This window comes from Hippocampus zosterae, chromosome 3 (genome assembly GCF_025434085.1).
Source record: "Hippocampus zosterae strain Florida chromosome 3, ASM2543408v3, whole genome shotgun sequence".
NCBI classification, from domain to species: domain Eukaryota; kingdom Metazoa; phylum Chordata; class Actinopteri; order Syngnathiformes; family Syngnathidae; genus Hippocampus; species Hippocampus zosterae.
This window is the reverse complement of record NC_067453.1, coordinates 30,308,146-30,331,798: the sequence shown is the minus strand read 5'-3', so window position 1 is coordinate 30,331,798 and position 23,653 is coordinate 30,308,146. Positions and strand designations below refer to the sequence as shown.

Genomic DNA, 23,653 nt, shown 5'->3' with positions numbered 1-23,653 from the left:
AAAATGCAGTTCTTGGACCATGAAATCAATTCATGTTTTAATTGATTCTTATTGGAACTCTTTTTTGTCGATTTTCTTTTGGGCCAAAAAAAAAGAAAAATGAAATCAGAAGTCGAGCTAAATAAGTAGAGATGCTCTGAAATAATGCGTAAAAAGTCAAATTCTCAAAATAACAAATGTCATGAAATAAAGAAATGGTTGAGATTTCTTTCATTTTGGCATTCGGCCCCATTCCTGCCCCCCCCCCCAAAAAAAAATCCATCTTGAAATAAAAAATCACATACAAAAAGAAATTGCGTTGAAAGCTTTTATTGTGAAAAGATTCCTGACTTAGAAAACCAAAAAAGTTCCCCATCTACAGCGCGCTAGCAAACCACGACACCACCGAAGAGCGAGCGGGCTCATGCGGCGCCGCGGCGGCAGGAACAGTAGCAGCAGCAACAGTAACAGCAGCCGCGGCGCAGGAAGTTTTTGAAAAAGCGTCGGAACTCTGCGTTGAAGGCGGTGTAGATGACGGGATTGAGTGCGCTGTTGACGTAGCCCAGCCACGTGGCCACGCTCATGGCGGCCGGCGGGATCTCGCACGCCTGGCAGCGAGCGCGCACGATGTGCAGCACGAAGAACGGCGTCCAGCACAGCAGGAACACGCCTGAGACCCCCCCCCCCAAAAAAAAACACCCCCAAGAAAAAAAAAAAGTCAGAATGAAGTCCAAATGTGCACCTTGGACGCAGCGTCGGGTGTTTCAAAACGTTTTTTTTTACTAGCGGCGTGAAAGGGGCTTTTAAAAACAAACTCTTGCGCGGAAGGAAGGAAGATTTCACGCCGGCCCTCGCATCTGAGCAGTTTTACACGCTGTAATTGGCTTTCGGGATTAAGGCGGGGCAGGATTAGCCGCCGCGTGCTAAAGGGAAGCACTTCTCCGCATTAGCGCTGCGCTAGCCGCTATTAATAGCCGCAACTTTTCCCGCCGAGTTGTTCCGCCGCCTGAACACGCAAAGATGGCGCCAGGACGCGGACGGCGGCACCGTGCGTCAAATGGAGGCCGTCTCGCGTGCGCAGGCGGGGATGAGGTGGCTTGGGCATCTGATTCGGATGCCTCCTGAAACGCCTCCCCGGTGAGGTGTTCCGGGCATGTCCCACCGGGAGGAGACCCCGAGGAAGACCCAGGACACGCTGGAGGGACTATGTCACCCTGCTGGCCTGGGAACGCCTCGGGATCCCCCGGGGAGAGCTGGAAGAAGTAGCTAGGGAGAGGGAAGTCTGGGTTTCCCTGCTAAAGCTGCTGCCCCCGGTAGAAGATGGATGGATGGGAGAATTTGGCATTTAAGGAACGAAATTTGGTTGGGCCGGCATCAGTAAACTTGAGTCGCGTGGCGGCCACGGGCCATCGGGCCGCTGTTTGTGTTGAACCCCGAATCTGGGAAATGGGCCGTTTTCCACGCAAAAGCTATCCCGCATCTCTTCCAATCCACCCCCGAAAGCAAGAAACGACAGCTTTTGCGTCAGGACTCCAGTCCGCGACAGTGGGGGGGGGGTCAAGTTAACGTATGGCTGCGTACCTACGACCACAGGCAGCACCTTCATGGCCTTCCTCTCGCGGGTGTTGATCTTGGCCCTGCTCCTGCGCCGAGGTTGGGGGTTGAACTTGACATCGGCGAAGCTGACCGTCGGCGCTCGTTCCGAGGACGGGGGAGCGGCGGCGGCGGCGGCTCGGTCGGCCGGCTCCCGCTCGATGACGGGCGGTAAAAGCGGCGGCAGGCCGACGCCTCGGTCGGCCTGCGCCCGGCGGCAGGCCTGGATGCTGCTCCTGAGCTTGGCCTTGCGCGCCTCCTCCCAGCGCCGCAGGCCGCGGAACATCCCGCAGTAGAGCAGCAGCATGACGGGACACGGGATGAAGAAGGAGCACACGGACGAGTACAGCACGTAGTCGGCGTTCTCCAGCTTGCACTCGCCGGGGCGCCGACCCGCCACCTGGTTGACGCCCAGCATGACGGGGGAGGCCACCGCCAAGGCCAGGAGCCACGTGGCCGACAGCAGGACGGCCTGCCGCAGGTCCACGTGCTTGCGGTTGTAGTTGAGCGGGATCAGCACCGCGATGAACCTGCCGCAGAAACACAAGGCCAAGCTCGCCGGCTGGAACCGAGCTTCGTTCGCCGCCGATGGCGAAACGAAGCTTCGCGAAGCACCGCTCCCCGCTTTAAATGGAAAAAAGGTGCGTGCAATGGAAATTTCTTGGCAATTCCACTCCGTCTTTCAACCGAGAGCGCCACCTCGAGGAGTCAAAAACGATTGTCGGATTCACCTGGCGCTTTAAGAGGGGGCGGGGCTGCCACTGACAGGTGACGTATAAATAAGAGGCATCGCATTACGTTACGTTCGTGAATAATGGCAAGCGCTTCATGAAGCTTCAGTTGTCCATCGGTAGTATTCGGGTTCACCAAACGACGACAAAGCGGACGGACGTGTTCATCGACGCAATAACGTTATTTTGAGATCGAAATGATGACGTAACGTATCGATTGTGGACGGATGGGGGCGCTTGTTGACATTAGGCGGTTGGTGCACCGGGCAAATAATCGAGGCTTAGTGTTGAGTATTTATTTTGATTTCCTTCAACTTTCTGTAGGAATTCCACGAGTGCTTTGCTATTTTTGGGGGGGGCGACGGCACCACTTGTACAATGGCCGTTGGCTTCTTTTTGCGCTTGGATGGCAGCAGTGGTAATTCCGCGACTTCGTTAGCCCATCGATGGCATTTCCTAGCATGCGTCATCGGCGATTGCAAATGTTTTATGTTGACTTTGACGCCAAAAAAAAATAATTCCTGTGTGGGGGAGGTGGGGTGGGGGTCACTGTAACGGCAAGGCGGGCGTACCTGTCGACGCTGATGGCGCACAGGTTAAAGATGGAGGCGGTGCACAGCATGACGTCCATGCTCATCAGGCCGTCGCAAACGCCCGTGCTCAGCGTCCACACGCCGTCCTGGAACTGCAACACGCACGCGAGCGTCAAGGTGACGACCATCGCAACCACAACATTAGGCAGCACGCCCCCAAATGGCCCATCGGCTGCCATGACGTCATTCCCGTTCAAAATCGGGCCTTTTTCTGCTCCGTCTTTCCAAACGGCGCCTTGAACACTAACTTGACGATCTCCTAGCCTGAAATTCGATTTAGTTTGTCCGTCTCCGAAGCAAGGCTTTGACTTTAAACACCCCTCAAGATATATGAGCGTCGTCGTTATTTCACATTTCCCGCATTTCTCCTCCGCCTACAACTCATGTAAAAAATAAAATAAAAATCTCTCTCTCGGTTTTTTTTTGGTTACATTTTGGTAGTAAATGAGACAAGACCTCCGAGTAGACGAAGAGGGGCAGCACGAGCACGGCCAGCAGCAGGTCGGCCACCGCCAGGCTGACGATGAAGTAGTTTGTGGTGGTCTTGAGGGCTTTCTCGGTCAGCACGCTGACGCACACCAGCGCGTTGCCTCCCACGATCACCGCGATCAGCAGCACGCCCAGCACCAGAGCCGCCACGTTGTGGCCCCGCACCGAGGGAGACGGCGAGCCCCCGGGGGCGGCGTTGTCCGTCATCTGCTGCGCCCCCCTGGCCCCGCCCTGGGGCTCTCATGAGAACGAAAGAAGATTCACAAAGCGCTCTCGGTGGAGGATAAAACGAAGGAAAAGTTTCCTTCAAGATCCGCCGGCGTTGCTGAAAAGGAACATTTTCAGACCCCCCCCGACACCCCCACCCCGCAAAAAAACCCCGCCTCTCTCGGTGGCGGCTCCGTTTGGCTCCGAGTCCGCCGAGGGCACCGGGGCCAAATGACACAATGAAAGCCGCTTACCGGCGGGCTTCCTTCGGCAACTTGGACGGGCGCGCGCGCGCGCTCGCGCATGCGCAACGCGAACCAACTCACGTGACCTGCTTTCAAGTCGGACTTGAGCGTCTCGCGTGCTTCGATTGCACCTGCGCTCTTTTCTTTGTCAAAACAAGTTTCTTTTCATGCTTTTATTTTTTTTATTCAACTTTATACTGCTACAATTGCACCATTTCTTAAAAAAAAAAAAAAGTTTGGAGACATGAGAATTAATTGGAAACGACAAACACGCGCACTCCTGCACATTCACAGCAACCGCAAGCGGCCACCGGCACGTTCACAAACATCCTCCCAACCCAACGGCGTCCTTTTGAAGGCGCTGCGACATCAGCGCAAGCCGCCGCCGAGTAGGACGTGAGGCCTGAGCAGTTCCAGGATGGGTCCGCGTGGGGCGCCGGCGAGGCAATGGGCCTCGTCGGCGTTCAGGCCGCAGGAGCGAAGCGTGGCCAGGGCGTCGGCGAAGCCTCGGCGCCCGCCGTGCGCCGTCATCACCGCCACGCTGACGGGACTGCCCAGGACACCGAAACGCCTTCGCATGGCGCCGAGCTGTGACCAGAAGCGCTAGGGGGGGGGGAGAACCGCTGCATCGGTGAATTCGGAACTCGTGCGGTTTATGGGAGATGAGTTAGCGTGAGTTAGCGTGATGAGTTAGCGTGTCGGTACCTGCGCGGACTCGGCGGCCGCGGCGGCGATGACGTCGTCGCCGCACAGCAAAACTCGGAGTTGCTCGGACGGGCTGGACCAGGTTTGATGGCCCAGCAGCGACGACGGGACGCCTGCAACACGGCGGCGCCGGCGCAAAGTCAGACCTCGGCCTCGCGCGCGTTTGGTTAGCGGCGAGATTTGAGTTGATTCAAGTCAAACAAAATATGTCGCTTAAATATTTTTGGTATGATTATGAAATGAAAATATTTTGCTCTTTTCAACAAAATTTGGAAAAATGCAAATCGGATTTTCTTTTTTTCGTCGAGAAGAACTTTTCGAGTTCAATAGCATAACCGTTTTATCAACGGATCATTTTGCTGACTTGAACTCGTATCTATTTGATTTTTTTTTTTTTTTTTTTGTCACTCCACATGGCGGCGCCTGCGGCGTAGCCCTCCGGCGCCACCATGGGGACAACGCACCTCTTTGCCACACCAGCGCCACTTCCTCCGGCTCCGTAGACAGGAACAGCTGCACTTGATTTTCAAGTAAACTCTCCACAAAGTCCTCCCCATCCGAAAAGCAGAAGCGGCTCACTTCCAGGCCTGCGGGGGGCCGCGCGCCCAGTCAACGACAACAATCATTTTCTTGCTCAACTCAAATTTTTTTTTTTTTTTTTTTTAGGGCGATTAGAAACATAAAGCGGATCAGATAACGGATGTGTGTGGTGTTGACTGCCCCCCCCCCGCAACCTACCGTAATGTTTGGTGCTGCTGACGATGCGAGCACTCTGCCGCTGCCGTCGCTCGTCGGTGGTGATGAGAAGCACGTCAAAAAGCAACGACTCGCTAGAATTCGCTTCCACCAGGTGCCGATTCACACTCTGCAGTGCCTAAAAAAAAATTTTTTTTTTAATTGTTGAAGGACAAACTTTTTTTTTTTTTCAGCCTGTCAACTCCCATCGTCCGGTTGTCCCCGCACCTGCAGCAGTGGGAAGGCCACGCCCACACGGTGCACGTCACCATCGTCGGCATCCTCCAGCACGGCCGAGCACGAGATGGCCACCACCAGCGCGTGATCGGCGTCTTTCTGCACACGCATTAGTTTCGCTTTTAATCACCATAATGACTTTTTTTTTTAAGAATAATAAGCTTCGTGTTATTTGTTTGTTTCTTTGTTACCAGGAAGTGTTTTCAAGAGGGTAGCATCATAAAACGCCAGAAGATGACGTTTTATTTTTGGGCAACAACTTAAAAACCTTTTCAAGGGACTCGAGGACCCTTTACTCTAATTCATGAGGGCATTTAAACTTGTAAAATAAAAAACCGGAAGTCCTTCGCGTGCGTGCGCTTGACTTTCGACTCCTTTTGCCCCTTTGAGTGCGCGTGTGTGTAAATATGGAAATGAAGGCAGACATCGAATGAAAAGAAATCGTTTCACTTGTCCGATATATTTTCGATTGACAATTATATCAGCTCAAAAAGCAGACAAAATTAAAGCCGATTTCTTCTGACTGTAGTGAAATTCCGTTCGCCCTTCCCCTTTGTATCGAACGATGAGTCCAATGTTTATTTTTCTTTTCCGCTAGGTGTGGTTTGGTCACATGACGTTTTTGGGGGGTCTTTTTACCTGTTTCACGTCAACGTTCGCGACGGTGGAGACCATCTCCGCCTCCCTGTCGACTCTTTGCCGGCGAAGGCGGGTAAAAAATACACGAAAAGTCACTGCTGTCACCGAAGAAAATAAGAAAATGGTCAGAAAAGTTGCTCGGCGTACGGCAAAAAGTTCACTTCCGCCTTTACTTGCCACCTCGTCGTCTTCCTCCTCCTGATTGGTGGATGACAATAACATTAGCTCGTCATTACCGCCACCTACCGGCTTTCAATGAAAACGATTCTGCTCATTAAAAATAATTCAAACGTCTTTCAAATTCATCAGCCATAAATCGTATCGCTCCACGTCGCCAGAGTTTAAAAACGAGCAAAGTAAAACGAGCTCCTTAAGAATCTCGCGCGATGACGTTTCCCCACTTTTCAAGAGCGTAGCCACGCCTACGAGGTGGCGTGTTTATTTGCCAACTAAACAAGTCAAACGGCAGTTTTTGCGCCTGGTTGCTAAACTTCTTCCACAACCGATTGCCTGGCCTCGGAGGAAGGAACCGTGGACTTGACTTGACTTGGAACTTAATCGGAGTGCCGTTGCGGAGTTTCCAAACAAGTTTTCTTTACGGACGCCACTTGTTCGCTTTGGAGCAACATTCTTCAGCTCAGGTGTGTCCCGTCTTCGTGAGCTCAAACGCGATTGGCTTGTCTGTCACCTTCAGCGACCACACTATTAGGTAGACTTTTGCTCCTGTTTTGATTTCCGCCACAGTCCACTTAATTAGTGTGTGACTGGCGACCGAACTATTGGGAACGGCTCCAACAAGAAACGTTGCGACCTGTCAATCATAACCGCCTCATATCTTGGGCTTGGCAAGCCAAAACAATGGGCACACATGCCTACTGGTCCTGATCCGTAACTCTTTCTCACGCTCTTGTTGTGCCAACAAGCAACATACCTGTCAACTTTTCGGAGCGCCAACCTGTATTAACTACCCCAAAAAAACCCAAAGCATTTTATGTCAAAATAACGGCAGAAAAAAACCAAATTTTCAATGATATTTCTTGTAGATCTCCATAATACGATGTCCGGTTAATGTCTAATCATCATTCTACTTAGTGGCATTACTGTGTTCAGAGTTGTTTTCCTTTTTGGAAAAGTTACCGGAAAAGAAAGCTTTTGAGTAGACTAGCACCGTTCTGGGCAAAAGCAAACGGAACTACCTGTTAGGGCACATGTCCAAAGTCCGGCCCGCGGGCCAAATCCGGCCCGCGGTCGAATTTCATCCGGCCCTCGGCCCCCGTCATAAAATCAGTGCCATCTGGCCCGCAGGTTGGGCGCAATGGAACACGTGTTGCATTGACTGAGGTCTCGTAGACTGGTGAGTGATGTTTCATAGAGTACTGCTTCCCTCTAGTGGCTAAATGAGTAATAGCATTCACTAAATGAGTAATAGCATTTAGACACTAGAGGGCATCACTCACGAGTTAACAAGACATCACTCCGTGTTTATATTGACTGATATGTCATATTTCAAATTCCTGTTTCAAATGAACCAAAAGAAATTCTTAAGATTGTTGAAATTCAAATAAAAATGGAAATGTGAAACAGACTGGCTTACTAAAATTTGTTGAACAATATTGTTGTTCAATGTAAAGAATGTCAGCCAAGGTCGGCCCCCCGACATTTTACCACATAAACCCCCCCAAAACCCCCCCCCCCCAAAAACCTGGACATTTTCTGAATCCGTATGATTTGTGCGATACGGCCATATACGTAAGATTCACCACAAAATCCGTACGAACTATGGCTAAACCGTATGAGTTGACGGGTATGAAGCTAGCGGGAGATAGATGCTTGTAGCTTTTAAACGGACGCTTTGGAAGAGGTTATCCTGGCAAAAATGCACAACGCATGGATGCAGAAGAGGCTCAAGAACAGAGCCCTGCGGAACACCTTACAGGAAACATTTGGCTACAAAACTCTTATCACGTTGCTCCCTTATAACTCTTATCACCTTGCTCCCTTATTACGTATCCTAAGTGAACTGTCCCCGCCCCCACCCCCCCACCCCAACAACCCCCCACCAACCACCCCACCCCCGCCCTCTGCAGAAGTCAGCGGGGTCCAGGGAGACGGCAAGCTCCGGCACGGGGCGTCGGCGTCGGTCGGGCCGCGTTTCACGAGGCTCAACCATGCGGCGGCGCCTGGAACGGATCCGGAATTGGGGCCACAGGCGGGATGATATCGTGGATCTGTTGGACTCGCCCGACATGTCGGATGCAGAATCCAGCGAGGAGGTGCGAAACGGAACACGCAAAAACTCACGCGGATGCGCCGAGGTTCAAAAAACTGAAGGAGGGTGAGAGTTTGCCCTTCCCTCAAGTTGTTCTGTGTCGGTTTTAGGTCGCTTCAGCAAACGTTTCGGCATCTCAAGATGAATCCCAATCGGATCTGAATGAGATGAAAGGACACCTGGAGATGGCCTGGTTGGAGAAGCATTTTTTACGTGAGCTGCGTTTTTGAGCAAATTCATTCATCGGTTCATTCTCGGACGATGTCACGTGACTCTGATCGCGCCGCCTTCCAGAGGAGGAGTTGAGGAAACTCCGGGAGGAAGAACTCGGCATGGAAGCGCTGCGTCAGGAGCTGGAGCGGGAACGCTGCAGGAACGTGGAACTTGAGCAAAAGCTCCAAGACATCAACCACGGCAGGTCCGTCACTCCAAAAGCCCCGCCCCCTCCCGACATCACCACCACCACCACCACCAATCCCGCGAAGGAAGACGCTTACGGTCGCTTCCAAAGATGGCTTTCCAAGCACGTGGGCGTGGACTTTGACGACTTCCACGCGCAAGCGCAGGAGGAGGCGCCTGAGCCGGACGAGCCGCTCAGTGCCAGGAGGTGAGCCGGCCGCATTCCCCGAATTTTCTCTTCTTCCAAACTTCTTCTTCTTCTTGGTCTCGGTGACGCGTTTCAATGTCACTCCTCCGCAGGCTGACGGAAAACATGAGGCGGGCCAGTGAGTCACTTGAACTTTTTGATGGAAAAAAATGTGCGCTCAAATCGACCCCCCCCCCCACACCCCCCCCACGTGGCCTCCAAAGCAATCCGCCCCCCCGTCTTTGTCTTTTTGCAGAGAGAGGACTGAGGCCCGTCACCAGCTTCCTGCGCGACCTCTCGGCCTTGTCCGACTGGCATTCCGTCTACACCACGGCCATCGCCTTCACTGTGAGGCTAACTCGATGCCCGATGCTAATAAATCGCGCCGAGATGCTAAGTGGACGCCAAACGCCGACTGTCCGCGGGGACGGCGAGAAATGATGAAGAAAAAATGCTAAAGGGTCTTCGTTTGGGGCTCGTAGCGCCGCCTTAGCTCCGGTATAGCGCCACTGCTAGCTTGCGGAGGCTAGCCGCAAGCTAAACCGCTCTAAACTCAAGGGTCATTTCTCCACGCTAACCGTCGAACGCTAAACGCTACCCGCCAAGATAACCGCCGGCTGCCGGACATGAGTAGCTAAATGCTTGACGCTCTCGTCCGGATGCTAACGGCTAGATGCTAACAGTGAGCCGCGTGTGTCGCTAACAGATCTACATGTACGCCACGTGGCGCGGCTGGACCATCTCCGCGTTCCTCTTCCTGGCTGTCCTGCGCCTTTCTTTGAACTACCTCATTGCCAGGTGAGCCCCGCCCACCCCGCTCCTGTCAGCCAATTGGAAAACGGCAACAAAATAGCATCGAGGTCGTGACAAACGTGCCCTCTGCTTCGTGCTTTCGTTTCAGGGGCTGGAGGATCCAGTGGAGCATCGTTCCGGAAGTCTCGGAGCCTGTGGTAAGCGTCTGTGTGTGAGTGTCAAGATGATTGACAGGTGTCAAGATGCTCCCTCAACCTTCCACAGGAACCTCCCAGAGAAGACCTGAGCGTGTCAGAGAAGTTCCAGCTGGTTCTGCACGTGGCCCAGAGGGCTCAGGTGAGCTCGCTTTGGCGCTGCCGTTTTGCCCGGCGGCCGCTTTTCAACGGGTGTTGCATTTTGTTGCCCCCTCCCTGCGCACAGAATATCTTTGGCAAGATGGCCGACATCCTGGAGAAGATCAAGAAGTGAGATTTTCAGCTCGGCTCGTCATCCGCGTGCCACCGGGACGCGTTCGAAATGGCGTCTGTGTGTGTGTGTGTGTGTGTGTGTGTAGTCTCTTCATGTGGGTGGAGCCTGAGTTGACCAAGAAGCTGTACGTGGCTCTGTGGGTGTCCTTCATCGCCTCCTGCCTGCTGCCTTACAAACTGCTGGGATTCATCATCGGCACGATCTCATTTCTCTCGTTCACGCGCAAGCGCAACACGGTCGGCCACGTCCTCCGATTGGCGAGCGCCTCTTGTCTTCTTCGCCCTCAGGTGTGTTTGTGGGCATCAAATTCTTCGTCGTCAACTTCATCTTCAAAAGTTGCCCCAAACTGCGACGGCGCTACGACACGGCGCACATCGTGTGGAGCGGCCTGCCCACCGACGTCCAGATGAGGGAGCGGGCCTGCGACTCCGCCGGCAGACGCGTGAGTCCCGATGGCCTTTTTGCGGGTGATGACGTACGCCGACGTCTTGAGAGCCGCCGCGTGGCAACCGGCGTTTGTGGCTAGCTAGCCGCTGCTAGCTAGCCGAGCTAGCTAGCCGAGCTTCTACCGACTCCCCGCAGGAGGTTTTGTGAGCCCGTCAAAGCTCAGTTTTTGCTCGTCGCTGTTTTGTTGGGGCACGAAATGCGGCACAAAGGCACTTTTTCTTCCAGCCTCGCATCTGTGACGTTAAATGCATGCATACGACATCATTAACTCCTTCACTCCCAAAGACGTTTTTAAACGTCTTTTCAGACTTGGTCTAGAATTGGCTGCTACTGAATGAGTTAATGTGAAGAGTGAGGTTTTCTTTTTTGGGGGGGGGGGTGCGGGGGGTGTTAAGAGTGCTTTTGACTCTTTTGTGTTTCAGGCTCTCGGCAGCGGCGACGACGGAGGCGGCGGAAGTCGATCCTACAGCACCAAGCGGGGAACCTTCCGCGAGGTCTTCAACCTCCCCGAGAGTGAGCGCCCCCTAGCAGGTAACGGGAAGGCGGGCGCGCTCTCGCGGCGTGGCGTCTCGGCTAACGCGAGGGTTGTTGTTGGCGCGTGTTAGTCTGCGACGGCGGCTGGCGCTGCTGCCTCATCAACCGCGACAAGAAGACGCCGGCGGACTACATCCGCAACGGAGTCCTCTACGTCACCGACAAGTAAGGCCGCCAGCTTGAGTTTTGTCCAGATGCATTTTTTGGATTTGATGCAATGGATTTGATGCAATGGATTTGATGCATTTTTAAGCCACCCAAATTATGATCAGGATTTTTTTTGTCAAGAAAACACAAAAAACTATTTGCATGAAAATCTGCCTGTAATTTATTTTAGAAAATGCAATCATTCAAAAAACGTTTTTCCTTCTTATGCACACACCAATTAAATTTTTAGCCACCATTATTATTTGGGGGGGTTATATAAAGATTTTTTGGGGAGTAACAGTGTTGCCCTTATTTTTATTTATTTTTTTTCCATCTCATGACTTTTTTCCGGCTTCTGATTGGCTGAAACGCATTTCGGCTTCCAGCTGTTGTTTTATCGCACTCGTATCCCGAATTTTTTTTTTTTTTGTTGTTGTTGTTGTAACGACGCGTCCCCGTTTTCTTTTCCTCGCCAGCTACTTGTGCTTCGAGTGTTCCCGCTCATCTTCATCCAAGAGGGACAAAGTCATCAAACTGCTGGACATCACCGACATCCAGAAGGTGCTCGCTGGAATTCCCCTCACGAAAAAAAAACAAAAAAAAAACAACTTTTTGGGTTGAATTTTGTTTTGTTAAGCGCCGTCTTCCCCCCCCCCCCCCCACCCACCCCCCTCCCTCGCAGTACAAAGTGTTGTCCGTGCTACCTGGCCTCGGGATGGGCATCTCCATAGCAACGCCGTTCACCCAGAAGGTGAGAAATGCACACAAAGGTCTTCAAAAAGTCTTCAACCTTCTCCAAAATGGCCGCCGATTGGTCGCCACGGTAAAATAGTAAGAGGGGTATCTTGTGTGTGTGTGTGTGTGACTCAGCCGCTGGTGTTTGGAACCATGACCAATCGGGACGAAGTCTTCGACGCCATCTCGGCCCAGCGCAACCTGGTGGTCGCCATGGAGACGGCCGCCACCCCGCCGACGTCGTAACCCTTCCTCCTCCTCGCGCCGCGACCAAGCCATCGGCGATTGGCCGCGTGAAAGGAATCGGTCCCGAGGACTCGTCACGACAAATTTCCCAAAATGCACCACGTCAGCTGATCACGGCTTGTTGCAGTGATTGAAATTTTTTTTCCGAATCGATTTGATGCTTCTTGACGACGGCTTTTGCGAATCTTTTGATGTCGTCTTTTTTTTACGATTTCAAAGTCCTCGTGGGGTTTTAAAGTTTTTATACATGTTGAAATGAGACGTGCCTTTCTTTTTAAAAAAATTTAATACAATGGCTCTTTTGAACCCCTTGCTGGCGGTTTTTGTTTTTTGTTTTTTGTGTTGGTGCGCACTCGCTTCTGCCTTGTTGGTGTTAACTTAAAAAAAAAAAAAAAAAAAAAACCTGTCCTTTGATATTCGTGCATAACTGAACTCGCTCGGCGAGTGACCGGCTAGCCTCGCTACTGCTCCCGCCATTTTTGGAGTTACTTCCAGCTTTGACTTGATCCTCTGCGTCGAGAGGCGGCGCCAGATCGGGATCGCCTCCTGAACTCCCTGGTGAGGTTTTCCGGGTAAGACCTGGGAAACGCTGCCACGCTTTGGGAACTCTCCGTCTCTTTCCAACACTGTGAGAGTTGGAAGAAGTGGCTGGGGAGAGGAAAGTCCGGGCTTCCCCGCTAAAGCCGCGACCCCGCCGTGACCTGACCCCGGGTAAGTGACCTTCCTATCTTCCGTCACGGAGAGCCGACAAGAAGCTACGGGTCTACTCTGGCAGATTTTGGCATGAGCGCAGGGTCTATTTTGAGGTCAAATCAATTTCCGTACCCACCCGACCCCCCCCCCAAAAAAGATTCAGACTTTGATGTATTTTTCGGGTCTGTCAGTCATGCGAAGGCTCCACGACGGAGTTACTTCTGGGATCGCTTCAAATGTAACTGCAAAGAATCTACAACACAGGTGTCAAAGTTAAGGCCCGGGGGCCAGATCTGGCCCGCCACACCACTTTATGTGGCCCGCGAAAGCAATTCAATCATGTCAAGTTCCATGTCTCTCGCTAAAGTCTGAAGCAACATTTCAGTTTGTCAGACGTAATCCACCAAAACAGTCATTATTCTTGACTTCTGATTGTAAAATGGAGTAATCCCAAAATTGATCACGGCCCTCCGAGGGAAACCGTAACTACAACGCGACCCAGGACAGAAACAGGTTTGACACCCCTGATCTACAATGTGTATTATTTATTAAGATTTTTTTTCAGAATGATTGAACATGGACATCTGCTCATATTGAATCAACAATTTGCGACGGACATGAAATGTATTTGCGCATCGGGGACTCTAGTGGACAGGGACTCTTGTGGACTTGTGGAGCTGTGAAGGGGAAAACATTATTTTTTCTTCCTGGCAGCTGACCTTTGCCTCCCTCGCAGAAAAACAAAGGGCAGCTCTCGCCTGATTACGCTGTACTTTTTGAACGCGTTATCTTCCCACCTGCTAGCTTGTTAAAATGAGTCTGCTGATGACTGCTACGCGATTTGAGTTTCAGGCGTGGTTGGTTCGGGCTTTGTTTTGTGCAGCCAGACCATAATAGTCATCCGCTTTTATTGCTTCCCGCCGCGCCCTCCTCAAAGGTCGACGTTCAGAACGTCGTCACTTTCCGAGTCCTCCGCCGGATCCTCGATCCTCACTCCCAAGCCGCTGTCCAGGTCGAGCTCGGTTGGCTGCGAGCGTTTAGCGGGGGCGGCGTCGTCGTCCTCGTCCTCGCTGTCGTCCGCCCTGCTGTTGGGAATGATGACCACCTCCTCCTTGGCGTCCGGGTCGATGTCCTCCTTGAACCATACGGCCTTGTAGCCTTCCTCCAGGCGGCGTTCTTTGGTCAGGATGGGCTTCACCACCTCCTCCTTGTCCGAGCTCATCTGGCTGATGTTGTCGGCATCCAGGAGGGTGCCCAGCGCCCTCACGCTGGACGTGAGGGCGGAGTCGTCCGCCGGCCCCTCTTTTACCGCCGTGACAAACGGACCCCCGGAGCCCACGCCGCCATCGTCGTTGTCGTCATCGTCGTGCTGGAAAGCCTCGTTTGTGTACTGGACGCCCTGCTTCTCGCCACCTACTCCCTGGCCCACCTGCGGAGACAAAACCATTTTCAGCGCTTGGCCATATCCCCTTTCGCGCAACCGCCAAGGCTGTCTTTTCCCGCTTTGTCCGTAGTCGAACCACAAAGTGTCAGAGGCCGGACAGTGACGGAAGAAACGCGAGAGCGGAAAGGCGGGACCGGGGAGTGAAGTCAAACGCCGGCAATTCGAAAAGTGGAATTCCAAAACCGCACAAACGTGACGATGTCCTGGTTCTTGGGTACGTTATTGGACAGCGAGGGCAGACTTGACTCACGGAGCTTCGGAAGACGCTGGCTTCGTGGATCTTCCTCCAGTCGGCTTTTCCCCTCTGAAGGCGACAAACGAGCACTCCGATGGTCACCGCGCAGACCAAGAGAAGAACGCCGAGGGTCGCCCCCAGCGCGGCCATGTCCCCTGGCCCGAAGTCGCCCGGCGGAATTGGCGCCTTCTCTGGAAGAAATAAACGTCAACGGTCGATAACCGCGGACACGTGGCTCGAGCCGCTGTGAAAAATGGCGAGAGGAAGTTGAACCGCCAGCGACTAGCAAATCTCCGGTTGCCTATCCGTCCATCCGTTCGATACTTTTTGGAAAAGAACTATCCTGTTCACGGACCCGGGTAGCTGATTTGGGCAACCCCCCGGACCAGTGGTCCTACAACCAATCGCACTCGCGTTCACACACTGCCCGCGTTGGAACTGAACCCACGTTGCCCAAGGAAGTCATGTGAAGGACTTCCTTAGGACTAATGACCCGGTTGGCTAACCTCTCTGGCCAACCGGATGCCAGCTAGTAAGACAAAATCCATGACCACCTGTGTGAGGGTCCGCAGGGCTGGTGGGACCGTCGGTGACCAGTGGCGTCACCTGCGATTCTGTGGCGGCGGTGGAGCTACTTTCACTTGTGGCAGTGACACCAGATGAGATGCCGTCCCCGGTGGGAGTTCCGGAGTTAGTGGTGGACTCCGTATGGGCTTCTGTGGTTGTGCCCTCAGTAGAAGTGCCAGTGTTGGCGGTGGACTCCATTGTTTCAGTGGTTTTGCCTTCGGTGGAGGGTTCGGGGTTAGTGGTGGACTCTGCCTGATCTGTGGTTCCACCCTCAGTGGTCGAGGGGCTGGTCACGCTGTCGGGAGTGCTCGAAGGCAAAGCGGTGGTGGTGAGACCTGAGAGGAGAGCACATGTGAATCTTAGTGGGCGGGGGTGGAGGTCTGTCACCATCCATCCAGCGCCACGATTCAGCCCCGCGACTGTCCGCCAATCAAATGGGGGAACGTCGTCCTGAGTCAGCTGAATGTGCAAGCTTTGTGAGAGTGCCCGCTGTTGTTTTCCAGCCATCTACATATGGCTGGCCTCCCGACGGTCCTGTGAACCTTCACTTTTGCCGCTGCTAGCTTCGCCACCCTTTGGCCCCATCCGGCCTGTACTCTCTTCTCCGCCTTTTCTCCGCCAACTACTGGACCTCCTGCTGCTTCTCCACCTCGACTATGCGTAAACTCACCATTCCGCCCTGTGCAAAAATTGTCGTGAACGGAAACTCCTGTGGGACCTTGTCTGTCAGTCTGCCCATCACCGCAGCAAAACAAGAAGGGGCTCAGAGCTGATCCCAAAAGAAAATGGAAGATTCCTCCTGAGGGATTCGGATGTGACAGTCCAGAACTGCTGACAGCAGTCCACGCGGCGGGTATGTCTACCCCTCAATTTCTGATTTGGTGGGATTTTCTCCGGTTTGTCCAGGGTGTTTAACTTCCCCTTGTTGGCCACCCTTCAGCTTGGAGAGACTGAACAGGATCAGCGCTAGGAAACCGATGGATTGTGACACAACTTGGATTGGATGGCAAGTCTGGGCACGGCAAGTTTCTTTGTGTCCCACTATGTGTGTGCAAGGCAAATCCTCAACGTACTTTGTGGGGACCAAAAGATGATTCAATGAAAGAATGAAAGTGCAGATGAAACAATCGAGTGGGATTGACGTAGATTGACCAGGAGCTACAAAAAAAAAATGAGAAAGAAGCAATCGGGTCTCCACTGATGGAACTGAGTCTGCAGACATGTTTTGTATTCCATGAGCATGTGTCCAAAACATTTGACACCTAAGACGGTCAATGATTTCTAGACCAGAAGGCCCATTCCACAGCCGCCGGTGGAAAGAGTCTGGAGTCGCCGTAAGGTTTGAGATCAGTTCTTAGCCTGGCACGATGCCAGAGACGTTTGGCAGCTTCCCAGAGGTACAGTAGCCGATCATAAGTCTGTGTATTTTCCATGCTCTTCTCGTCTTCTCGATGAAGCCCATCAGCGAATGAGGCTAAAGTTAACGGCTCCCGAGAACCTCAGTCATGTTCAGGGCTCACTCCGTGATTCTTGGCTCAAGAGGTGAACTCGGCAACAGAGCCTAGCGCGAGTGACCGAGTTTGCGGGCACAACGCTTTCTTTCAAAAATGCAGCGTGCGGATTTTCGGCCTTGAAAAAGGAAAGGTCACCGATTTCAAGTCGAAAATCGAGTTGCGTCCGATGAATACAGAGATCAAGTCGAGTCTTTGGTAGCCTTGAGCAATGTACAGGAGTCCATGGTCCTGAATTTGGGTCCGACTCCATCCGAGTCATGTAAACACATTCCCCCCCCACCGTTGCTGCTTTGACATCTATGGTTGCCCCATGTCAGAGGAGGTCTCCTTACCTGATTTCACCTCCACCGAGAGCTGCGCTCTTACATTCTCCCCATTGGACGTGTCCACCGCCTCCACCTGCAGGGTGAGGTCGGCAGTTTAGCCAGACAACGGCTGCGCTCGTGTTCCCGACCGGGCTTTGGGTTGGGGGAGCTCACTTGCAGAGAGAGAGTGCCCTCCGGGAGATTGGTGGTCATGAACAAGTAGCCGTTAACGATGGCAAAGTCCTCGCTTCCGATGACGCCATAGACGATGTGAGGGTTTATCCCCTGGTGGGGCGGGAAGAGGAAGGCCTTGTCAGTGCGTATGGCTGACTCAAACTTAAAAATGACGACAACATCAACGAAACAGGTACTCAAGTGATGTACAGAAGATACCGGAGCAATCTCCTGAAGAATAGCAACGGCTCAAGAATCAACAGGGCTTTACCCCCACACCGGCGTAGTCCTCATCCAAGGCGATGATCTGAAGCGGCTCGTCCTTGTTGGTCGGGTCTGTCGCCATGGCGCCCACTGAAGCGACCACACACTGGTACTCGGGCCTCTGGAATCGCGGTATGTGCAGGCTCTTCACCTGAACGCTGACTGTGAGGCTGGTGGTGGCAAACTGAGAACTGCTTGGCGTCTGGGCCGCCTGCCGGACAAGAGCAAACCCCCAAATAAGTTTTTCACAATCAAGTCCTGACCCAAGTTTTCTGCAGTTTTTTTTTTGTCTTCGTTGATTGAACAAAAAAAAACAAAGGAATGAAAATTTCCGCCAAATCAAGGTCCCCAACTAGTAACTCCAGCTGACTCAAAAGTGACAGGTAGCACTGAGAAGGACTCACCAAAACTGTCAGACTGATGGTCCCCAAAACGTCGGCCGCCTTCACCATGCTGACGTTGCCGGTGTTTGGGTTGATGTCGAACAGCCCGTCCTCATTTCCTGGTCCGGACAGCAGGATGTGACCACGGCGGGGCCCCGGAGGCGGGTCGGAAACGTGAATTAGAACGGACGCGCGCCTTACCGCTCAGGAAGGAGTAGACGATGGCCTCGTTGATCCCAACGTCGCCGTCAATGGCGTGAAGCGGCCCCGGCTTCAGCGTTAATGGCCCGGCCTGGTGTAAGAACAGGATCCGAAACCGAATCAGACAAGGACATGCGCTAACATTCCGACCTTCGACTGGATAAACCAGTCAGTCGGAGTAAGTCTCCACCATGAAATTTCAAGGAGCTCCAAAGCTACTGGGGCAAAAGCAAGCTAGTCAAGCCGTCACTTGGCGTAAGCAAGTCATACGGCCAGTCGAGGCGTCCGATTTAAGGCCAACGTCGGCCGGAAACCAATAATCAGCCCCGATGCCGATAGGTGACTTCCTCACAGCCCTTGGTCGGGAGTCGAAGGGTCTGACCTTTAATGGAAAGCTTGATCATGAGAGGAACTCGCCTCCATTTCGTTGAGGTTCACTAGGCCAGTGTAGCCGGTATTCTGGCAGACTATGCCACCGGCCACCGGGTGTTTGTTGCAGGGCTGGAACCAGGGCGGTCTGTTGTCCACGTCCACCACGTTGACTTGGATGGTGGCGGTGGCGTTGAATGAGACCTGGCCGCCGGAACCGGACAATGGCGTGTCCTTGTCGAAAGAAAAGGGATAATCTGGCTGAGGACATCCGTGGAAAAGAGGCGTCACGTAACGCCCTTCCGACTTTGACGTGAGTCACCCGTCCGGCGCCTCGGTCATACGAAAAAAAAACAACCAAACCAAAAAATGGATATGAGCTCGACCACCGTTGTCGGCATTGCCGATGACCTGGCACGATTGCAAGACTCCACTCGTAAGTGCAGTGTTGACTCGAGCTCAGGGTGGTCGTGCTCCCGGAATATTCGCTTGAGTGCAGCGACCAGTTAATCGCCTTGCATTTTTCTTCAAACGATTTTCTGTAAATCATATTGAACGGCATTGAAGTGCCGAGAAAAACGGAAGAGAGAACCCCCACGATTGCTTTTGAACTGCCTAACCCGAGAGAGTAACGTTCAAAGTCGCGATGGGCGACCGAAGCTTCATGAAGCACTTGTGCGATAATTTTTGACTCTTCGTGAAGCTTCGTTTTGCCATCACAAGTTGTTGAGCTCAACCCAACTCCACTTAACTTCATTGACGACGTGCGTTCACAACAGCTGCAGCTGTCCCAAAGGCACCAAAACGCTCGAAGGCTGGTGACGCATCCTCACCTGAACGTACAAGAGCATCTCTACGTTTTGTACTTTGTCGTAATCCAGAACGTTCTGGATGACCAGTTGCGGGTTTTCGGGCGACGCCAGTCCAAAGTAATTCTGAAGAAATACAAAACCAACAAACAGAAGAAAAAAACAGGCTGAAATCCTGAAGCGGGTTGGGACTCGGCTAGAAGAAGAACGTACCGATTCCGATGTCAGCCTGTAGAAGAGCGTCGTGTCCTCGTCCAAGTCGGTGGCGGGAAATTGCCCAATGAGGGTCCCCACGGGAGCCAGCTAAGATGCCAAATGGGAACCAGTTAGCGTTGGTTTGCAAGCATCCGCAGGCAACCGCCAAGCACTCACCTCCTTGACTTGGATCTGGTACGTGTCCTTGGGAAAGATCGGAGCGTTGTCGTTCACGTTTTCCACAATGACCACGATGATCAGGATCATCTGAGAAATCAGACTGGATGGATTAGCGGTGTGTGTGTGTGTCATTGAGGAAAAAAAGTTTGTGGCGCTGAGATATTTGGTCCAGGAAGATGAAGGAACTCGTGAAAACCACGGTGAAGCGTCCAACGGAGCGGTAGGCGGGAGGGAGGTTGAACGCTTACCTCGAGGCCCGTTTCCTTTCGGCACTTCACCGTGACCGCGTGATCTTGTTTCTTCTGCAAGAAATTGGAATCTTTTTTGGCAAGCGCTCAAGCGGTTGTCACCCGGCTGTCGGCCGAGCTCACCTCATAGTCCAGAACCTCTTTGGCGATCAGCCGGTTCCCGTCCAGAGCGAACGGGACGTCGGCGGAAGCCAAGGAGGCCGTGATCCCGTCCTGTAGCGTGATGGTCTCCACCAGGTCGCCCACCGCATTGTTCTCCTTGACGTTCACCGACGTGCGAGCGTTACAAACTGATGATAGATGCGGTAAGCACGGCGTAAACCCACCGGCGGGACGTTTTCTGCCATTTTGAAATTTGTGAGTTGGGGAAAAAAAAAAAACCTTTGGCACGTCGGCGCGTAGGTCCTTGTTTTTTTGGTTTGTTTTTTCAAGTACCTTTTTAAAATGTTATTTGGGATCATTTCTTTTCAGATTTTTTTTTTCCTAAAATATAAAAACCTGAAAAGACACCCGAGGCTCCCCGTGAAAATATTTTTTATTTATTTTTAACGCCAAAAAATAAGGACTCGGTCAAAAAAAATTTTTTTCGGGCCACTAAAATACGCTTTTGTATTTACAAATGTCGATCTAGTTTTGGATGTTCTCAAATGTCAGAGGCAAAATCGGAAAACTTGAGGGAGTCATCAAACCCCCCAAAAGCAGGTTTCCAAATAGAAAAGATATACCACCAAAAAGATTGATTTGAACAAAAATCCCTTTCCCCCCCCAAATGACACCACAAAACACCAATTCATGATAAAACGAAATTGATAATAATGACCCAAAAGATGTTTTTGTTTTTCACAAGTGCCAAATGCCACATGATCGTGTCGTGAATCCGATTTTTTTAAACAATTTTTTCCCCCCTAAAGTTGTACCTAATAAAGTTTTTCAATAAATTATGGAATAAGAACTCTTGGATTTTGTTGCAAATTTGAAGAAAAACTCTTTTGGCAAATGCGATCGACGTCCGAACTTTGGCTCGGTGACATTTATCCGATCAATCGAGTGGTGTAGCAAGCTAGCTGAGCGCAACTCACGTTCTTGGGCTTCTGAGGCGGGCAGAAAGACGAACAAAAACACCAAAAAGAAGAAGCGGAAATTCTTGCTGGCGTCCATGTCGGGTGGCGCGGTTCTCTTCTGGCCACCGTCTGCTTATCGGCTGGCCTTTACGAGGGTGGACTTTTCCCCGCCATAAATGGTTTTGTTTGCACAGTCAGCTGAGACACTTTATAACATATTCATGTGTGTTTTTTTGTTTGTTTCCCGATTCGCTTCCTTGTGTCGAAATCGAGTTAACGAACAAGCGGGTGAGTTGTATTTCTGGACCTTTTGGGGTTGGGGCCTATTCCGCCTTCAATACAGGTTCGGAGTTTGCCCTTTTGCTATTTTGTGGGTATTTTTAATGACACGATTTTAGTCGAACGCCCGTCGATTTTGGGTGTCATTCCACCATCAACCACTAGATGGAGGCACACTCGTTTGAAACGCTAAATTTGAAAGTGAAAGGGTGAAAAAGTATTTCAGCTCTGCCTCATTGGAGCTGAATTTGACTGAACATCCTGCTTTTTACGCCTACAAAGCGACAGCTGACTTAACTTTTGCCGCGTTATTACGTCTCAATGGCGTGTGCAATGTGATGTCATCATGTTATACGCACTCCCCATGTTCATGTCAGAGTACGCATGTCATTCCTAACGCGACGTCAGACTGCGATGTGGTTTGAGACCGGCTGTTCTGTCCCGGCAAGTGAATGACAAGCACGGGAAGGCTGGAGTGAGCAAAACCACTTTAATCATCATCATAGTCATCATCATCGCTAATCAGGTGGTTCACGCCGGGCACATGAACCGTTTGAGCAGCACGTCCACCTTCTCCGAAGTTCCGCCCACGCCGCCGGACACGCTGCAAAGACACGCCCACCGTTACGTCACACATCACTTGGACGACTGTCAACTTCGTGCATGTTCAAACGTGGTTCGGATGGGGGGAAAAAGCAACAGTTGACTGTGTTGTGTCCAAGGACAGACAACCCAACGCCAAGGCCAGGGACTTGACAAGGTAAGGTGTTTTTAGCCGAAAAAAAACCCGACCATGTATAGTAAGACGTTTTTAACTGAAAAAAAACGACCTTGTATATAGTAAGGCATTTTTGGACGAAAGTTTTAGCCGAAAAAAACGACCATGTATAGTAAGGCGTTTTTAGACAAAAAAAAACGACCATGTATAGTAAGGCGTTTTTAGTTGAAAAAAACGACCATGTATAGTAAGGCGTTTTTAGCCGAAAAAACCCGACCATGTATAGTAAGGCGTTTTTGACACGAAAAAAACGACCATGTATAGTAAGGCTTTTTGGATGAAAAAAACGACCATGTATAGTAAGGCGTTTTTGGATGAAAAAAACGACCATGTATAGTAAGGCTTTTTGGATGAAAAAAACGACCATGTATAGTAAGGCGTTTTTGGATGAAAAAAACGACCATGTATAGTAAGGCGTTTTTAGCCGAAAAAAACGACCATGTATAGTAAGGCTTTTTGGATGAAAAAAACGACCATGGATAGTAAGGCGTTTTTAGATGAAAAAAACGAGCATGTATATAGTAAGGCGTTTTTGGCCGAAAAAAACCACCATGTACAGTAAGGCGTTTTTGTATGAAAAAAACGACCATGTATAGTAAGGCATTTTTAGACAAAAAAAAACGACCATGTATAGTAAGGCGTTTTTAGTTGAAAAAAAACAACCATGTATAGTAAGGCGTTTTTAGCCGAAAAAACGACCATGTATAGTAAGGCGTTTTTAGACCAAAAAAAACGACCGTGTATAGTAAGGCATTTTTTTGTCCGAAAAAAACGACCATGTATAGTAAGGCGTTTTTAGCCGAAAAAAACGACCATGTATAGTAAGGCGTTTTTAGCCGAAAAAAACGACCATGTATAGTAAGGCTTTTTGGATGAAAAAAACGACCATGTATAGTAAGGCGTTTTTAGCCGAAAAAAACGACCATGTATAGTAAGGCTTTTTGGATGAAAAAAACGACCATGTATAGTAAGGCGTTTTTGGACGAAATTTTTAGCCGAAAAAAACGACCATGTATAGTAAGGCATTTTTAGACAAAAAAAAACGACCATGTATAGTAAGGCGTTTTTAGTTGAAAAAAACGACCATGTATAGTAAGACGTTTTTAGCCGAAAAAAACGACCATGTATAGTAAGGCGTTTTTAGCCGAAAAAAAACCCCGACCATGTATAGTAAGGCGTTTTTAGACGAAAAAACGACCATGTATAGTAAGGCGTTTTTAACTGAAAAAAACGACCATGTATAGTAAGGTGTTTTTAACCCCCCCAAAAAGACCATGTATAGTAAGGCGTTTTTAGCCCGAAAAAAAAACGACCATGTATAGTAAGGCGTTGTCTTGACCCCGAGGCCGAGGCCGAGTACCAAGGACCGCCCTTTGGTTCGCGAGCCGGTCCTTGCGCATGTCTTTGTCAACGTGTGTGTGTGTGTGTGTGTGTGTGTGTGTGTGTGCGCGTGTGTGTGTGTGTGTGAGACCTGCTCCTGGCGGCCTTCATGCGCTTGAGAAAAGAGCAAACAGACGAAAGTTTGGCTTTGGAGCGAAGGAAGTCGGCGTAGCGGCTTGAGAACTCCACGTCGCCCAGCTGACGCCTGAGCAAACACTCGCGCACGCACACCAGAC

The 23,653-nt window shown here is 51.2% G+C and overlaps 4 protein-coding genes across 4 annotated transcripts; 1 reads left to right on the top strand and 3 right to left on the bottom strand.

Moving 5' to 3' along the window:
* Positions 1 to 293: 293 nt before the first annotated feature.
* Positions 294 to 3,727, bottom strand: LOC127597172 (D(4) dopamine receptor-like). The gene is made up of 4 exons (XM_052060006.1): positions 3,353 to 3,727; positions 2,876 to 2,988; positions 1,561 to 2,102; positions 294 to 649 (listed from the first exon to the last, which is right to left on the bottom strand). The coding sequence occupies exons 1-4, from the start codon at positions 3,590 to 3,592 to the stop codon at positions 402 to 404; spliced, it is 1,143 nt and encodes a 380-aa protein (XP_051915966.1). The 5' UTR covers positions 3,593 to 3,727; the 3' UTR covers positions 294 to 401.
* A 367-nt stretch (positions 3,728 to 4,094) lies between these two features.
* LOC127597268 (cytosolic 5'-nucleotidase 1A-like) lies at positions 4,095 to 6,528 on the bottom strand. The gene is made up of 6 exons (XM_052060179.1): positions 6,154 to 6,528; positions 5,506 to 5,613; positions 5,281 to 5,416; positions 5,007 to 5,129; positions 4,543 to 4,655; positions 4,095 to 4,440 (listed from the first exon to the last, which is right to left on the bottom strand). Exons 1-6 carry the CDS (start codon positions 6,373 to 6,375, stop codon positions 4,207 to 4,209), a joined length of 936 nt encoding a protein of 311 aa, XP_051916139.1. The 5' UTR covers positions 6,376 to 6,528; the 3' UTR covers positions 4,095 to 4,206.
* Positions 6,529 to 6,646: 118 nt separating this feature from the next.
* Positions 6,647 to 12,657, top strand: LOC127597267 (GRAM domain-containing protein 4-like). Its single transcript, XM_052060178.1, has 17 exons — positions 6,647 to 6,794; positions 8,241 to 8,426; positions 8,533 to 8,635; positions 8,717 to 9,029; positions 9,122 to 9,147; positions 9,265 to 9,356; positions 9,715 to 9,806; positions 9,910 to 9,958; positions 10,026 to 10,097; positions 10,182 to 10,225; positions 10,315 to 10,424; positions 10,517 to 10,671; positions 11,099 to 11,207; positions 11,282 to 11,375; positions 11,834 to 11,918; positions 12,040 to 12,108; positions 12,228 to 12,657. The coding sequence occupies exons 2-17, from the start codon at positions 8,322 to 8,324 to the stop codon at positions 12,336 to 12,338; spliced, it is 1,629 nt and encodes a 542-aa protein (XP_051916138.1). The 5' UTR covers positions 6,647 to 6,794; positions 8,241 to 8,321; the 3' UTR covers positions 12,339 to 12,657.
* Positions 12,658 to 13,962: 1,305 nt separating this feature from the next.
* LOC127597397 (cadherin-related family member 5-like) lies at positions 13,963 to 21,238 on the bottom strand. The gene is made up of 14 exons (XM_052060389.1): positions 20,999 to 21,238; positions 20,043 to 20,209; positions 19,669 to 19,758; positions 19,510 to 19,599; positions 19,321 to 19,422; positions 18,536 to 18,721; positions 18,119 to 18,209; positions 17,939 to 18,036; positions 17,542 to 17,745; positions 17,271 to 17,381; positions 17,124 to 17,190; positions 15,265 to 15,612; positions 14,726 to 14,901; positions 13,963 to 14,460 (listed from the first exon to the last, which is right to left on the bottom strand). The coding sequence occupies exons 1-14, from the start codon at positions 21,075 to 21,077 to the stop codon at positions 13,963 to 13,965; spliced, it is 2,307 nt and encodes a 768-aa protein (XP_051916349.1). The 5' UTR covers positions 21,078 to 21,238.
* Positions 21,239 to 23,653: the final 2,415 nt, after the last annotated feature.